Source organism: Neovison vison, chromosome 12 (genome assembly GCF_020171115.1).
Source record: "Neovison vison isolate M4711 chromosome 12, ASM_NN_V1, whole genome shotgun sequence".
In the NCBI taxonomy this organism is placed as follows: Eukaryota; Metazoa; Chordata; class Mammalia; order Carnivora; family Mustelidae; genus Neogale; species Neogale vison.
In genome coordinates this window covers 38,195,355-38,212,620 of record NC_058102.1, presented here as the reverse complement: position 1 = coordinate 38,212,620, position 17,266 = coordinate 38,195,355, and the positions used below count along the sequence as shown (strand labels likewise).

Sequence of the window (17,266 nt, the reverse complement as noted above, 5' to 3'; positions counted from 1 at the left end):
TTTCATGCTCGACTCTTCTGAGGAACAACTGGGAGAATATCATGTAAATGCCATTCATAAATTGTAAAGTTCTAAATAAACAAAGTATCATATTGTAGTAGCTTCCTAATCGTTCTGTTCAGGAAAAATCTCGCATTAGTCATGTGCACAGAGAGTAGCTGGAACCTACTTACCTGTATAAAAAGGGGTGTGTGGGGGTGTGTATAGTGGTCTCAGGGAAATTCCATCTAAGGACACAGAATCACCGTTACAGAGTTAGAAGGGAACTTGGGGCCAACTATTCCAGCTCTCTACACATACTCTAAAATACTCCTTCAAGGTGCTTCTTCTGTTCTCTGATCAAAACTTCAAATGATGGGCACATACTGTTTCAGGATTCAGTCTTTCCCCGTTTATAGAGCTCTATGTGTTGAAAAGCTCTTTAGTATAATAAGCTTGAAATACTTTCCTTATGACTTCTACCCAAGGGCCTTGGTTCGGCCATCTGGCACCTCGCACAAGGCAGGATGACTGAAGACAACCATCATTCCCTTAAATACTATCTTCTCCATCCTAAACAACTCCCTTCCTTCTTTAACATGTTCATTGGATACAAGACTGCTCATGTCTGGATGGACTTAATTGTTCTCCACAGGGATGGAACCAGGACTGGAGCACAATGGGGTGTGAGCTGAACAGCACATTCCAGAGCTGGACCAGTTTCCTCCCATGTCTGTACATTATATTTGTATTAATGCCCTGATACTCACATTAACATGTTTTTGTGTTGTTGTTGTTTTTCCAACTTCCCTCATATTCCTCTTGAAATCAACTGAAATCCCCAAACTTTTTTTTTTTCCTCTCTGGTTTTGATGTTTAGTCATTCCTCCCTGATTTTGCACAGAGGTAGCTAGTATTGTGGGCACAGGAGCAAGACCTCATGTAGGTTCCCATTAAATTAGGCCTATTCTTGGGGCACCTGGGTGGCTCAGTGGGTTAATGCCTCTGCCTTCAGCTCAGGTCATGATCTCGGGGTCCTGGGATTGAGCCCCGCATTGGGTTCTCTGCTCAGTGGGGAGCCTGCTTCCTTCTCTCTCTCTGCCTGCCTCTCTGCCTACTTGGACCTCTGTCTGTTAAATAAATAAATAAAATCTTAAAAAAAAAATTAGGCCTATTCTACCATTCTACTGAGATTTTTATTTTTACTATCTGGGCTTTATCACTAAATTTATTTATTGTCTTTGCCGCCTCCACAATGGCTGCACCCTTTAAAAAAAAAAAAAAAAAGGCTTACACGCTTCAGTCCTTTCTAAAAATTGCTGATGACATACTTGGGCAGAGAAGGGTGAAAAGAAGATCAATACAAAGCTATAAACTCGAACAGTAACATTTTGACCCTCTGTTAATGTTAGATTTTAATCGAGCATTCAGCTCTGTTTTTACTGAGGGTTGACATAAGAAGTAGCCCTACACAAAAGGCCTCTGTATTTTCTAGAAAATCGTATTAGGTAATTCAGTGTCCCATTTGTAAGAATCCCACGGGAAATTTCTCCGAAGCTCAGGTTTAGAGAAAAAAAAAAAAAAATTCCCTGCAATGGTAGCTGAGCTGGTATGAGTTTCCGTCTGTTTTGTCTTCTAAGACACTAAGAGAGAAACTGAAAATCACCTGCTCCATTGCTGTATCTTTTCTTTATATCTACTTATTTATTTTTTCCTCTTTCCATCATCCCACTTTATTACCTAATATGCATTTTAATAGTTCTATATATAAATTTTTTTTATCAGACATTGTGACATATCCTTTCTAAAAGGAGGCAAGGAATAAAAACAAACATACATAATCAAGACATACTTCCAAATATCTTTTCAGATGTATAAAGACCCATGGAATAATTTCTTCACTTTTTAAGTAGGACTTTAGGAAATGTTCCCCAGAGTACTTGTACTAAAGTAGTTTAGGTTTGCTTCAGCCCTTCAGATCACTTTATTCTAATTTTTTTTCTCAGTTTATAATGACATGTTCTCAAAATCTTCCATAGTAATTTCCTCAAATGGTACTTTAAGGTGTTAAGAGAAATAATTTGATCATTTGCCAATCTTTCCTCTTTTTTAGCTCTTCCATTATGGGGTTATTATTATTTTTTCTAATTAAGTACTTCTATCTGACTAAAATTTATACTGAAAAGACTTCTGGATTAGGTGTTAGAAGCCCGGGGTTCTTGCATGGGATTAATTACTCTTTGCATGGCTAGGAGAAACTCAAGAAGTTTCTCATCTACAGAATGAAAACTACCTCTTGATGAACATCTAGTCAATATTAGGCACTCTTAAAATGTATACAACTTACTTTTTAAAAACTTTAAAATATGTAGCTTATAACATATAGTTTAAATATATGGATGTGCAATACTTGAAACCCCAATTTGAAAAACTTAAACCAGTCCAAGAGCTTGGCCACTGTAAAAGCATTAATTATACTATTTCACTGAAAAAATGATGCTTTGCTTATTAGCAAAAGTATATCAGAAATGGATTCAAAATTGGTGAAACTAGTGACTCATTAAGTACATGATAAATGGAACTTCACTGGTAAGATGAAGAGTTTTAAATATACGTGGAATATTAAAGACTTTTGGAGACACTCACCATCTTTGCACGAACAGGGTGCAAAAATCTTGAGGAGGCTCATAGCCCATACCATAGGATTAGCAGCCCAAGTCTGATCACTAAAGCTTCTGATTTCTAACTGCCAGTTTAATAGGATTTCTCATTGTCTGAGACTGAATGTAAGGGTAGCAAAATCCTGGCCCTGGAATGTTGTTTCATCTGCTTCAAGTGAACCTTTTTTCCCAGGTAATGACTGAAACATCTGAATGGACAGAGAAGTTGAATTTGATCAACTTCTGAAAGAGAATGAATGAGTGCCTTTTTGCTAACATGGTTGCTGAAATAGGCCTACATGTAGGGGTGCCTGGGTAGCTCAGTCGGTTAAGTGACTGCCTTCCGCACGGGTCATGATCTCAGGGTCCTGAGATCAGTCCTGAGTCAGTCTCCCTGCTCAGTAGGGAGTCTGTTCTCTCTCTCCCTCTGTTCCTCCCTCCTGCTGGTTATCTCTCTCTCTTTCAAATAAATAAATAAAATCTTCAAAAAAATAAAATAAAATACACCTGCCTGTGTAGTAGAACTTGCCTTAAGACATACTTTTAGCAAGGCTAGCATTAACTATCATGGGGCTACCGCTAACCCTCTTCAACCTTCTTCAGTAAACACCCTTATTTATCAAAGGGTGTTTCACCAAATTATGACAGGACAGTTCTTAAAAGACAGTCTGCCTCATTTTAATCTTCATCAGGGCCCTTTCTTACAACTCCCCTTATGGTGGCTAGGGAATTCAAGTGTGGGGGATGTTAGCTTATAATCATATGAATTTTGAGTGATAGAGACTGATGCATCTGATTCCACTCTCCAATACCCCCTGCAGCCTCCCAGATAAAGTCACATGGTCACTGCAAGGAATAGACGAGAGATTATGAAATGCCTACAGCTGTTTCCTTGCAAATACATGGGTTAAACAAAGACTCTTTAGCTCCCTTGACAGATAGTTCAATGTCAACCAACCACCCATTAAATCGATTTCATTGACATTTATTGTTGCTATATATAATCACAATTTCTATTAATGTATTTTTGGTTCTTTCCTGTACTTTTCATTTTTTTAAAAATCTATAATTTCTTTTGATCTTCCCTATATTTTCGGATAAACTATAGTAAATTCATACACTGAGGTACAGTTTACTTTGTGACATACTTGAATGACCTAGGTCTACCAGAAAGTTGGACTCTGAAATGATCAGTAGAACGATGCTTGGAAAAAGTCATAGTTACCTAAAGGTCAACAAGAAAGCTCATCGCAAAGCAGTGTTACATAGAAAAAAGTAAATGAAATGGTAATTTTAGAACTGGAATGCTGAAGGGACATAGAATTTTCATGGATTGATGATTTTGATGGCCATCGATGGTCAGCAGAGTTGAATGAGTAGTCTGGGGTTCTATAAAACTACTAGTTAAGCCAAAAAAATAAAAAAAGAAACAAACAAAATACAAGATATAAATACACAAGAATTTACCCTCTCGTTACCAATATCACATTCCAGATGTGTTTTATTTTAGATGTTGTGTTCTAAGCAGAGATCAACATGGCCACAAATAACCATGTTGATTAATTAAAATCTTAAGTTCTCAGGAAAAGCTGTTAGGAGAATAATACACAGGTGAACACTGATATGTTCCTATTTAAACTTCTGAAATTTAGGCTTTTCAATTATTTTTGATGTAAGTAGAAGTTAGGAGGAGAAAATGATTCAGATAAAGCTATTTCTTAAGCAAGTCCTTATTACATGCGGAGGTAATGGCATCCAAAGAATGCAAGGGTATGAAAAAAAAATATGTTCATACTTCTACTTTAAAATGTTATATATTTTAATCTGCCTTAACTTCATGCCAAAATGAAAATATACAGGATGAATATATAACATAATCAAGCTTTTTTGGGGAAGAGGCTAATATATTTTTATTAGAGCTGTACATTAAGGAATTAGCTGTGCATTATCTTTTTCCATTAAAATTATCCTTCCTCTTTAATTAAAATAAAAAATACAGGGTGAGGAGTTTTATCTTTATTTCTTAAATGAATATATTTTTCTATAGTAATTTGAATAAAAAGTGCCTTGGGATTATTATGTTCTTCTAAACATTAAATCCATTAGAGTGTCGTATCAGGGAAATTTCTACCACTTGGGATGACTCTTTGGGATGGTTTTCTAACTAGTTCATACTAATCATACCCAAACCAACGAAACGAAACCTGAAAACTATACAAAATGACTGCTTTTGTGGGTTTACCGTCCATCAACGCTGAGGAAGCCGTTTGGACGCAAAATTCTGATTTCTTCTAGGTTTTCAACATTGACTTCAGTAACAGCAGGGGGGAGAAATGTGCTCAGGGGAGAAAACCTCTGGTTATTTTAGGAACATACCACTCCGTTCACTGATAGCAGCTGGTCTCCCCTTTTGAGGCCTCCGTGTCTTTCGGCCACCCCTCCAGGAATGATGCGAGAGATATAAATGGGGGAATTTTGCTCCTTTCCTCCCATCACGTTAAAACCAAGGCCTTCATCAGTCTTTGGCAGTTCGACTACCCGAGGGTGGGAGTGGCCTTCACTAGCTGCAAAAGCTGCAACTGTTGCCTGAAAGAAAAGATGGTCATTTGGTAATAAAACGAGGGAAATAAGGCTCTTCGTACGCTTTGCAGGGTAGGGTCGGGCACTTCCTCTTATTTTTATAGCATTCTCCTGTGGAAAAAAAGAACACGGTGGGGAGGGAGCTTGCTTCACTTAAATGTCATCTATGAGTCCTTTCTTTGGCAAAGCCCTAACTGGCTATTTCTGGCTTTCTAGAGTTCATCCATTCTGATACAAATGTCCCCTTTTCACCAAACTCTTTCCCAGGTACCTGAGGCAGCTGAAATTCCTCCTTTTCTTGCACTCCAAAATAGGTTGGGTCCATGGACTACCTCCACACCCTGCGCGTGCTCTAATGATTCCGTGTACGTGTTGACCGTGAGCCCCAGAAGGGCAGAGATTACGTAATCTGCTTCTTTGTGTGACACAGTCTTGCCCAGTGCTTGCCCATAAATGCTCATGAATATTTACTCAATGTACTTACAAGCACTTATACATATAAACTCTGGCGAATACGTATATAATCTCACTCTGGCCTCACCACTGGCTTAGCAAATTGAGCTTTGGGGTTTTTTTTTGTTTTTGTTTTTGGGGTTACTTTCTTTTTTTCTTTTTTGATTGAGGATACTTAGAGGAAAATAAGAGCTAAAACAATAGATTCAAACAGATTATTAGTATTTCACATCAATGTTGGGCATTATTATGAGAAGTCTTCTTATCTGGTAAGGATGTTTTCCCCCACATTTTACATTTAATATTTCACCTCCCGTGGGGTTGTGGGCAAAAATGAGCAGCCTATGGTTTTATATCAACACGTCCAAAATTTCATTTAATATGGACATAGTTGTAAGACTCATCTATTAATTTTTAAAAAATAAGTCAAAAGCACAACTTACCATTAGTTCCCACCCCTCATAGAAAGAAAAGAACAGCCCTGGAGTAGTTTCTACCAAGAAAAGATTCTCTGCCTACTTCCTATTTTCCACTTGCATTGACCTGCCTTCATGACAGTTGATTAGAGGCCTACCATGAAGTGATTTACTCCACACTGAAAATACTGATTGCCAACTACCGTCCATTCTTTTCCACACACAGCATTGTCACATCAATTGAGCATTATGCTACTGTCTGCATTTAGTGAAATTTAGTGAATGATATGGAAATAATGGCTTGTTTTTAGCTACATGCATTTGCTCATGCAAACCTCATCGTCATGCATAGATTTTAATGGCTGACATGGATGCAATGCAGACAGCCCAGAAACAACCAGAAAATATTGTGCTATTGCAACAGTATGCTGCTATCCTGCTGTTCTACATGAATAAGAAATGAGAATGGTAAAACACTACATAATTCACTTTCCCCTTAATTAAACCATGTAGGGATCATTTTTCTGTGTGTGTTCCACTTCAGTACAAGCAAAGCAGGATATAATGATAAAAACACTTTCTTTTTGTCTGGGTTCAAAACAAAACAAAACAAAACAACTTACAAATCTACAGTGTTCAGTTAAAATGACAACTAAAAAAATCAGGAGAGAAACCAAACGAGGTGATATAACACAAAAGAATTCAATGGAAAATGCTGATTATTTTCACCAGTTCTTGTTTCTCATACATTATTAGAAAGAGAAGAGCTTTTAAAAAGCAAGTTGTTGTTCATCTATTGTAACACCTCTGTGTTTGTAAAATAGGAACTACATCAGTGGTCTTAGTTTAAAACTGTTGTTTCCTAATGGTCTATTTTCCAGATAATTTCATGATCCCATTGCTATAAGATTTCTGTTAGGGAAAGAGTTCCATTAGGTTTCTCTGCAGTCTCTGGATTTGAGTCTTCAAGGAACAAATGTGGTCAGTACCACAAAAGGTGACGGGCTTTCCCTTTAGGTCAAGGTCACATTCTTTCAGCAAGCTACCCACCGTGCTGAAGATAAGGAAGAATCCTAGGTCAGTGGGTTTCAGGGGAGTTCCCTTCAAGTCTGCTTCAAGTCAAATCTTTCTACTTGTGCAAATAAATCTTCATGCACTGAATAGGGAACAAATTCTTTTGGATCAGAGACATGTGTCAGAAAACCACATATGATCTCATACAACGAACCAGTAGATTTGCTTGTGCCAAATGGACGTTTAGTGAGTTTAATGAAATCATTCTCCTTTCTTAAGCTACAGAAGCAGCAGAAACGTTCAATTGTCCATTAGGATTTTTACCTGGGAAGTAGTACTGGTTCTAGACTCTGGGCTGCCACTGATGTCTAAATTCTCTTACAGTGTACACACGAGAATACCTGAAACACACACGCGCACAATCAATTACTAGATCACTGGGGTCAAGTATACTTTCAAAGTTACTCAAGCCTTACCTTTGCTGTGGCCCTGGCACGGAATTCAGGACAGCCGTTAACAGTGATCGTTTCGTGCATGTATTGATACACCTAAAATGTTCACATAAAAAAAAAAAAAAAAAAAGAATGGGTAAGAACATTACGAATATCAATTCTTTCATTGCGATAGGATGACAAATTTTCATCGTAAAACACAAGTTCTATGGCACAATGCGAAATAGCTCTGGGTCAGTTATCCTGGTGGATTGGGACCAAAAGTCCTTCCTTCCTTCCTTTTTTTTTTTTTTTTTTTTTGGTGGGGTATGGTTGCAACAGAGAAGACGACCACTTTTATTATTGGCTATCTGCGTTCGTCAAACATAAAAACTTTTATATTTAGTTTTATAAAAACTACTTTGTCAGTAGGAATTTTTACCATTTCATAAAGTGCTGTCTCTCAAATATGTGATAAAATTTTATATATCTATATCTATATCTATATCTATATCTCCTGAATCTAAGGAACACTTTAAATTTTTTTTTAAGATTTTGTTTATTTATTTGACAGAGAGCGAGAGAGACAGTGAGAGAGGGAACACAAACAGGGGGCATGGGAGAGGGAGAAGCAGCCTTCCCCTAAGCAGGGAGCCTGACATGGGACTCGATCCCATGACCCTGGATCATGACCTGAGCCAAAGGCAGATGCTTAACGCCTGACCCACCCTGGCACCCCTAGTAAAGTAACACTTTAAAAATATTTAAAATGTTTTTTAAATTTTTTAAAAATTTATTTTTAAAGTAACACTTTAAAAATAATTTTCAGGGCGCTGTGGTGGCTCAGTCAGTTGAGCGTGGGGCTCTTGTTTTCTGCTCAGGTCATGATCTCAGGGTAGTGGGACAGAAATAGAGCTCAGCACAGAGTCTGCTTGTCCCTCTCCCTTTGCTCTTCCCCCAACCTCCGCTCCTTCTCTCACACACTCTCTCTCTAAAATAAATAGATTAAATCTTAAATAGTTTCATAAATTAATATCCCACAAAGCTGGGCTAACAATAGCTTTTCCTTGCATGTTGGAAGGTATGTTACCATTCATGACACATAGACACTCCCTGGTGGTCTAGTGGTTAGGATTTGGCGCTCTCACCATTCATGACACATATTCATAACTCATAAATATAGAAGATAAATGATATTCGGGGACAGGGACAAGGAAAGAGAGATTCTTAGGACTAGTTGCAGAGAGGAACATATCAGCTATGGGCTCATATTAACATTTAAATGAAATAAAAATAACAGAAGTAAAATCTGGACTCAGAATGATATTGTACTAAACACATAGTTTTTGCTGACTAAGGACCAAAGTTTAAGCCTCGCAGTCTAACTGGGGAACTACGAGGTCCTGGTTGAACCACTTCACCAGTTTGACCTTCTTTTTGCCCATCTGAGAAATGGGTAAAGAATATTTATTTAGTATAGTTTTTTCTTGAAATAATACTTTCAAGAAATAATACTCTGGCACTTAAAGACCACTCCTTAAATAGAAGGCACAACTTTTAGGCACAACTATGAAAATTGTTAGAATGTAGTAGAAAAAAAATGTTTTCCTTCTAAATTGTCAGGGATAGGGTTATAAAACCTGTATATCAGTGCTAAAATACATTGCTTCATCATAAATAAGCTTAATTATAGAGAAGGACCCTTAAAACATAGTTTGAAGATGACATTTAGGAAAAGAAACCAGTAAGGTTAAAATATGTTAGACTCTCTGCCCATTTTAAAGATTTAAATAATAAAGTTGTAAAAATCAATTATATGATGTGTAGAGGTAAAAGTCCATTTGGAATTTTGCTGGGGTATTTTTTTGAGAGTGATCAATTAGCTACTTCAGTAAAAGATGAAGTAGAAAATTATTTTCCACACTTAAGTAAAAAGTTATTAAAGTGAATTCAGAATGTGATTCATGCATCCATTCAACAATTGTTCTTTGACTGTCTCAGATGGATCTCTTCCCAACATTTCTTAGCTGGCTCGTCATTTCTCAAAATACATTTGGTTGAGTCTGCATTAAAGCTGATGCATCTTTCCCAAGGGGCATGTTTAGAAGGAAAAAGACAAGGTGGCCTGGACTAGAAAGGTAGGGGCACCATTCAGAATCTACCACTTGGCCCTATACTTCACTAAGAAGTAGTGAGAAGTCTGAATGGGAAGGGAATAGTTTTCCAGGAAAGCATTTGTGCAGCCTGAGACTTGTTAATGCAAATTCTCCGGGTTACCAGCTGCTTAACATGTTTCCATGTTATTTCCTTGAAAGTGCATCGCTTTGTTTTGGAGAGATCTCTCTTCCACAAATTAGTTCTACTTATTTGATCTTACAGACAATTTAAGAGCAAGATTCTCCTTACTCTGCTTTTCTTGTTAATAATCTCTCTTAAATCTAATCCCTTCATTCTATCTCTTTTCTAGAAGATTTTTATTTATTTGAAAGAGAGAGAGCGCACGAAAGAGAGCGAACACAAGTGGGGTGAGAGGCAGAGCGAGAAGCAGTCTCCCCACTGAGCAGAGAGCCCTATGTGGGGCTTAATCTTGAAACTCCAGGATCAAGACCTGAGCCAAAGGCAGATGCTTAACCAACTGAGCCACCCAGGTGCCCCTCTTTCATTCTATCGTAACTCATTATCTCTTGCTCAAAGCTCTAATTAGTGTCTTCATTGGGTCTCCCACCACCAAACACTATTAACTTTGGTTACCATTGTCAAGGACCTACCTGACCATGTCACTATTGTGCTTTAAGCTGTCTTCAACTCTTAAAAGTTGCAAAGACAGATGCCTCCAGGAGTTAAACCAATGACAATAATGCAGAACCCACCCTTTTCTCATAACTTCATTTCCCTACTTGTTCTCCTCCACCCTCACTGTTCCCCAAACATATCACACCTTTCCAGCTGCCTACATCTTTGCATATACAGTTTGCTCTGTTTGGAATGCCCTTTCACCTGGCAGCCCCTTGTTTATACCTGTTTAACGCGATGCTAAAAGACCCAATTATCATTTTCTCCATTTCTTGTTCCTGGCTTCATCCAAGCAGAGAAATCTCTCCCTCCTTAGTTTTAAACCATTTGAATTTGTCTGGAGTAATTTTTGTGATCTTTTCCAGGGAAAGTTCTATCTTTGCTTGCAACCAAGAATGTTTATGAGGACAATCATTAGCAAATAATGAGGAGGTTGTCATCAATGGATGAAAGCAGAAAGCAATTTTGTGAGTTTCTAAAATGAAGTCAATAAAAATTTAAGAATAATTATCTTTAATATTCCAATTTGAATTGTGAATTAAAAAGTGGAGTATGAAACAGGCAGCTTTATGGACAGATAATCCACAGGTCCTGCAGATGCCATGTATTCATTGTACGTTCTGGTCAGCTACTTGATTACACTAGGGTTCAATTTTCTCATTTGCAACATAAACCTTAGAGTTGTAACTAACTTCTAGGTCTGTTAAGAGGATTAAATGAGGTCAGAGCAGTTTGCAGCATGTAATAAGTTTATAAAAAAATGAGCTATGATGATGATGATGATTAATATTCAATGTTTCCCAACTTGTTTGACACTGGGATCTTTTGGGAAGCATCTCCTGGGATTGGTAGACCATGAACACATTTTACAGAGAATTGATGGGAGACTGTAGTTCTCAGATGGGGTTGTTTTTGCATAGTAGGAGACATTATTTGGCAATGTCTGGAGACATTTTGGGTTGTCACCAATGCAGAGGGGGATGGCGTTATTGGCATCTATTATTAGAAGACCGAGTTGCTGCTAAATAGCCTACCAGGCTCAGACTAGCTCTCTAGAACAAAGAACCATCTGCCAAAATGTCAATAGTCTTGAGATAGAAAAAGCCGGAACTAAGAAATCATGCTCTATCATTTCTTCTTATACATAATCAATAGTCAGCCATAAAAAGAGACTTATGTAGCACTAGGTAAAGGATCTTGTAAACGTTAAAAAAAAAAAAAAAGAGGGGGGTCTTGTTCAACAAATATCTTTTGGAGTAAATAGTCATGATTCTGGTGAGCATCTGATGAAGACTTGTTCAAGGCCAAGGTAATGCTAAGCGTTTTATATCTGTAAGTTCATTCGATGCTCACAACTTAGGGCTCAGGCACTCTACACACAAGGAACCGGCCACAGAGACGGTAGTAGCATGCCTGTGACCACACAGGTAATGGCAGATTTGATGTAGAGATTCAGATGTAATTGTCTCCCAAATCTTCCCTCTTTCAACCACACGAGGCTTTCTTATTGAGACAGCATCAGACTACTATTATTTTGGCAGCACTGGGGAAACAAAAACTTGGAAGATGTCACCAATTTTTGTTTATATTTGGAATAAATCCATCTAGGTTGAATATGATCCCTACCATTATACAAGTGGTGGCTGCAAATGTATCATACGATTTGGAAACTAACAAATTCATCAATCCAAATGAAAGTGAAATAGCATTTTTAATTCTTTTATGATTATAATGTACCAAGAGTCAAGGAAAAGAAGCCAAATATTATTGTTAGTCTTTTCTTCTGTAAGGCACCGCAGATTCTGATCCGTTGGTTTTTAAACACTGGCTGACATGGTCGAGTTAGAATCAAGTCAAAACTGGGAGATATTAGTTCTATTTCCATTAGCTATGTTGCCTTATGAAAGTTACTGAGCTCATCAATTTCTGGAGACAAAATGTATCCCTACCTATCTTACTTTTCAAAGACCATTGTGCAAACATTTGTAAAACTTTGAAGGAAGTTGTTATAGGAAGCTAAAATATTTTACCAGATGCCCTGAAGAGAATTCTTAAAGGGAAAACAGAAAATGGTTGCATGAGCTTCAATCAGGGACAGTGGGGCTTACAGTTTCCAGAATCAGTTGGGTCTCCAAATGTCTGGACAATTTCAGCTACAGCATTTCTAAGTACTTTCCACTTGGGTAAGATGGGTTTAATTTTCCTACCGACAGTCCAGTGAAAAATTTGTTAATATCAGGGTTTAGACACTGAGAAAGGAGAGACTAAAATGTAGTTTAAAAGAAAAAAAAAAAAAAAAACCAGACGCTAAAGATAACAGAGTTCCATTTAATATTTACTCAAATAATATAGCAATCAGGAATTCTCTTGGCTGAACGTAGCAGAAAATCCAACTTCAGTGGCTTAAACAAAAAATAAAGAATTGCCAAAAAGTCAAGAGTAAGAAAACAATCCAATTAAAAGCTGGATAAACTCTTTGAATAGACATGTCATCAAGGAAGATCTATGGGTGACAAATATGAAGATCCTCATCACCACAGATACTCAATATCATTAGTCACTAGGAAGATTCAAATTAAAAACATAATTAGATACATCTATACTCTTTTACTATGTCTAGACTTTTTAAAAACATTGACAACACCTACTATGGGCAAGAATGTTGAACAACCGGAACTCTTGTACCTTGCTGATAGGAACACTAAATGGCACAACCACTTGCAAAAACAGGGTAACATTTTGCTATAAAGTTAAACCTACACTTATCTTAAGATTCCCTTATCTACTTCCAGCTATTTGTCCAAGATAAATAAAAACATATATTCATAAAAAATGGTGTTCAAATATTTATAACAGCCCTCTTCATACACACCACAAACTGGAAACAATTCAAATAGCCTCCGATGCCAAATGAATAATTAAATGGAAGCACATCTGTACAAAGGAATATTGCTTGGCAGTAAAAAGGAAGAAACTACTCATACATGTGACGATGTAGATAAATCCCAGATGGATGTTGCTTAAATCAAAGAAGCCAGAATCCAAAACTATTTCATATCTGTGACACTCTGGGAAAATAATAGGAACAGAATATAGAAGTTGGGGATGGGGAAGAGTTGACGACCAGACATGAAGAAATTTGGGGTTCTTGGAACTCCTAATCCTGACAATGGTGATGATCATGTGATTGCGTGTGACAATTAAAACTCTTAGAATTGTACACTGAAAAGAGGAAATATTATTACTTTATGTAAATTATACTTCCATGACCCAAATTTTAAAAAAAGCAGAAAATATTTTGAGATGAAAATATTCTGAAACTTCATCATGATTTTGGAAATGAAACACAAGGGCTTTGATATACAAAGAACAACACATATTTAAAGTGCTTGGTAGAATGAAAAGATGACATCAGTTCCCATGCCTTAAAGTTTATAAATGTGGAAAGCAACATATACTTTAAAGCATGGTAACATTTCTTTCAAGTACAGGATGCTCCAGAGATTTTGTAGTACCTCATTACGAAGAGGCTGGCTCCTAAAATGTCAATAGAATTACAATTAGGATTAAATACACTCCTCTATATCAGTGACTAGAAAAAAGAAATAAACCTTTCAGTAACATTGTGAATAATGAAAATTACATTAGGTAACTCGATAAGGAAAAAAAAAGTGGAAAGACAAACGATCAGAATTATTAGAGCAAATTAATGAGAAACAAAGTCCAAATGGGAAAACGATATGGTCCAAATCCTACTACATTACAGTGTTTGTTAAGACTTATGAAATCTATAGTTTTTATTTAAAAAGCAAGTAAGAATGCACATTTTAAAGATAAGAAAAAGCCAGTAAAAATATTAAGACTGATACTTGTATCTATATTTATAATTTTTAGTAGTTTTCTTGATTTTTCAGATTTGGAAACTCAGATAAGAGTTGAATAAAGAAAGTTATTTGATATGGTATCTTGATTGCAAAGTATTCAAATATTCTAATGATATTAAAAGCAAAGATTGAGCCTTTTTCATATCCTTTTATAATTACAGCTACCTGGGTAGTTGGACAACATCTACAATATTAAGTCACAATATACCTATCATAATATACTAAAAATATGAAAGGTTTTCTGAAAGCAGATTTTAGGCAGGGAAGGTATTAAAATGAATTTGTGGCTCTGAATTTAAATGCATTTAGTGGAGTGGAGTCCATGCATGCAAAAAATCAAGTGCCTTGATGTGGATGTGCATACTATATACTTCGTATGGCTAAAATAAAATAGAGATAGAGCTTAAGTTACTGAAAATATGATCTGCTTATTTTAAGAGGTTTTGTAGAAATAATCCCAGATCAACCGAAAATTGGTTCATCTATTAATGAAGAGATAGTTCTGCCTTGAGTTAGCCTTGAGTTTTTTTTGCCTTGAGTTTTTCCTCCATTTTGGAAAAATGGCAACCGTAAATAAATGTTATGTATTTAAAACTATAATTATCTATGTATCTATCATATATGCGTTCCATATGCTTTTGTAGCAGCCAAACATTTTGTTTAAAATTGCAGTGTTAGAATTCCTATAAACTAAGGAATTTAAGGTATAAAACTTCATGTCTAGAACGAACCAACCATTGTTTGCAAAAAGGAACGAAAATGACACATACTGGTTACCAGTCATGTCTGCTACAATTAGACCATCAAAGGTCAAATTAATCCTGTGAAAGTCCAAGAAGGATAAAATTTCCAGAGTAATGTCTTTTTCTACAGCTTTCTAATAGCCATCAACTTTGATGAAAATATGCCACCCGCTGGACAAGAAAAATACTGACAGGTATAAAGAAGCAAAGGACAATACATGTCTATTAGGCTGAAATGATTTGCAGAAGAGGGTTCAGTCAGTAAGGCAGACAATTGATGGTATTGTTGGACTAATCAAAATGGCGAATGACATTGCTTCCAGAAATGGACCTTGAAGTAGAAGCCTTCCTCCTTGGTTCAGTGACAACTGTGCCATGTAAAATACTCTTTATGTCCTCAAACCAGGAAGGGGAAGATAAATGGACTCTGCAGTTTTTAGCCACAAAACACACAAAATACCTTTTTTTAGGCAGTATGCCTCAAAACTTCTTTTTTTTTCAACAGTGCTGGTATGGTATATAGTAAATGCTTTTTGAAAGAGAGCACTTCCTTTCAGCACTGAAGAAAAAAACCTCAATTAAAAATTGTCAGTAGGGATGCCTGGGTGGCTCAGTGGGTTAAGGCCTCTGCCTTTGGCTCAGGTCATGATCTCAGGGTCCTGGGATCGAGCCCCACATCGGGCTCTCTGCTCAGCAAGGAGCCTGCTTCCTCCTTTCTCTCTGCCTGCTTGTGATCTCTGTCAAATAAATAAATAAAATCTTAAAAAAAAAATTGTCAATACAACTACTGTTCTCCAGAAGCAAATCAGCTTTCCTACAGAGCCTCCTACTTCACCAGTCTCCTGCCAAGATACAGCTGACAACTAAGTCATCAACAAGATGGCATTACCTATAATTAAAAGCAAAAATAAACAAACATCTGAGGGGTTTGAAGTGGCGGGGGGGTGGGAGGTTGGGGTACCAGGTGGTGGGTATTATAGAGGGCACGGCTTGCATGGAGGCACTGGGTGTGGTGAAAAAATAATGAATACTGTTTTTCTGAAAATAAATAAATTGAAAAAAAAAATAAAAATAAATAAATAAATAACAATAAACACTGAATTTGAAGATCTTAAACAAATATGACATTTTGAGACTAAAAACTCCTGGCCCTCCCTCCCCCATGTTAGCCTCTGCATACCTGCTTACTTTTTGTCCCAGTAGCCACAGGGAAGGAAGACCTGTTGCTCCTGTGATTGGTCAGCAACCAGGAGCTGTGTTAGGCCACGGTTTTACTAGTGACACTGATCATGTTTCTAAAAACTCAGACATCACGAGACACCCCTTCATCCCTTTCTGTATCCATGTCACAAGAAATCAGGCAGGAGATGCCCACCTGGGGCAGACGTAGCTGGCCGTGTTGTTTCAAAGTCTACTTTCGCAGGCTTACCCAGACACCACAAATTCAGACTGGAGGAAAGATAGGTTCATTTAGGTGTCTGGGCCCAAAATTCATTATCTAATCTATGTTTTACCAGACAGAGCTGCCCTACAGAGGACTTGGTTACTTTCCATGCCATTAACAAAGCAGTAATATGTTTCTTATTTGGTTTTGGTCCTTTCATCTAGCATCCTTGGTTGGTAACTCCCTGAGAAGGAAGGGTGAAATGCAGAAGAGGATTTGAGCATTCCCGGACCCACTGGCTATAAAACACCTTAACAGTGTAGACACTTCAGGTCTGTCTCTCACAATCCACTTGTGTAAGTCCAAGCTCAACTACCTGACTCAGACTTTCTGCTGCCCTGTGACACGTACCATCTATGACTTTCTTCAAAGGACACTGAGTAGACCACAGCAGTAGAAGAGCTGAATTGAAAGGGTTCATAATTTGGGACCAATCCCATGTCTTAGAGGATTTATGTGAACATAGTATTATTCTGCTGAAGGAAAACCGCCTCAAGTTGCAAGTGATCTCTAATGCTTGGAGTTAGATAAAGATGAAGAATATTTTGGACAGAATGATGCCTTTAAATATCTACCCATCTGCCTCGCTAAGTTACAATGGAACTACGAGTTTTTTTAAAATGTTGTTTATAGGTTAATGCTAATAAGAAGAACCATTAAGAAAGTTCTCCAGCAGTCTACTGCCTAACTGATGTGGGAGGGATGAGGGGACCCTTAAGGAGGGTATTCTGGGGTCACTTAACAATGAGGATTAAATGCCCCCCTCGCACTTGACAGTTAATGGCACATCTTTTCATTTATTTTTGGTTTTGTAGGGACTCAGTAGGAAAACCTCAAAACTATTGGTGTGTTACATAACACAGTCCTCA

The 17,266-nt window shown here is 37.2% G+C and overlaps 1 protein-coding gene across 1 annotated transcript in view; it reads right to left on the bottom strand.

Annotated features, from left to right (window-relative positions):
- Positions 1 to 17,266, bottom strand: part of LIN7A (lin-7 homolog A, crumbs cell polarity complex component) — a 123,662-nt gene that overhangs the window by 33,595 nt on the left and 72,801 nt on the right. The window contains exons 3-4 of the mRNA XM_044227630.1: positions 7,579 to 7,650; positions 5,016 to 5,225 (exon numbers count right to left, since the gene is read on the bottom strand). Of these exons, the coding sequence (XP_044083565.1) occupies positions 5,016 to 5,225; positions 7,579 to 7,650 (282 nt within the window). The remainder of the gene's footprint in view (positions 1 to 5,015; positions 5,226 to 7,578; positions 7,651 to 17,266) is intronic.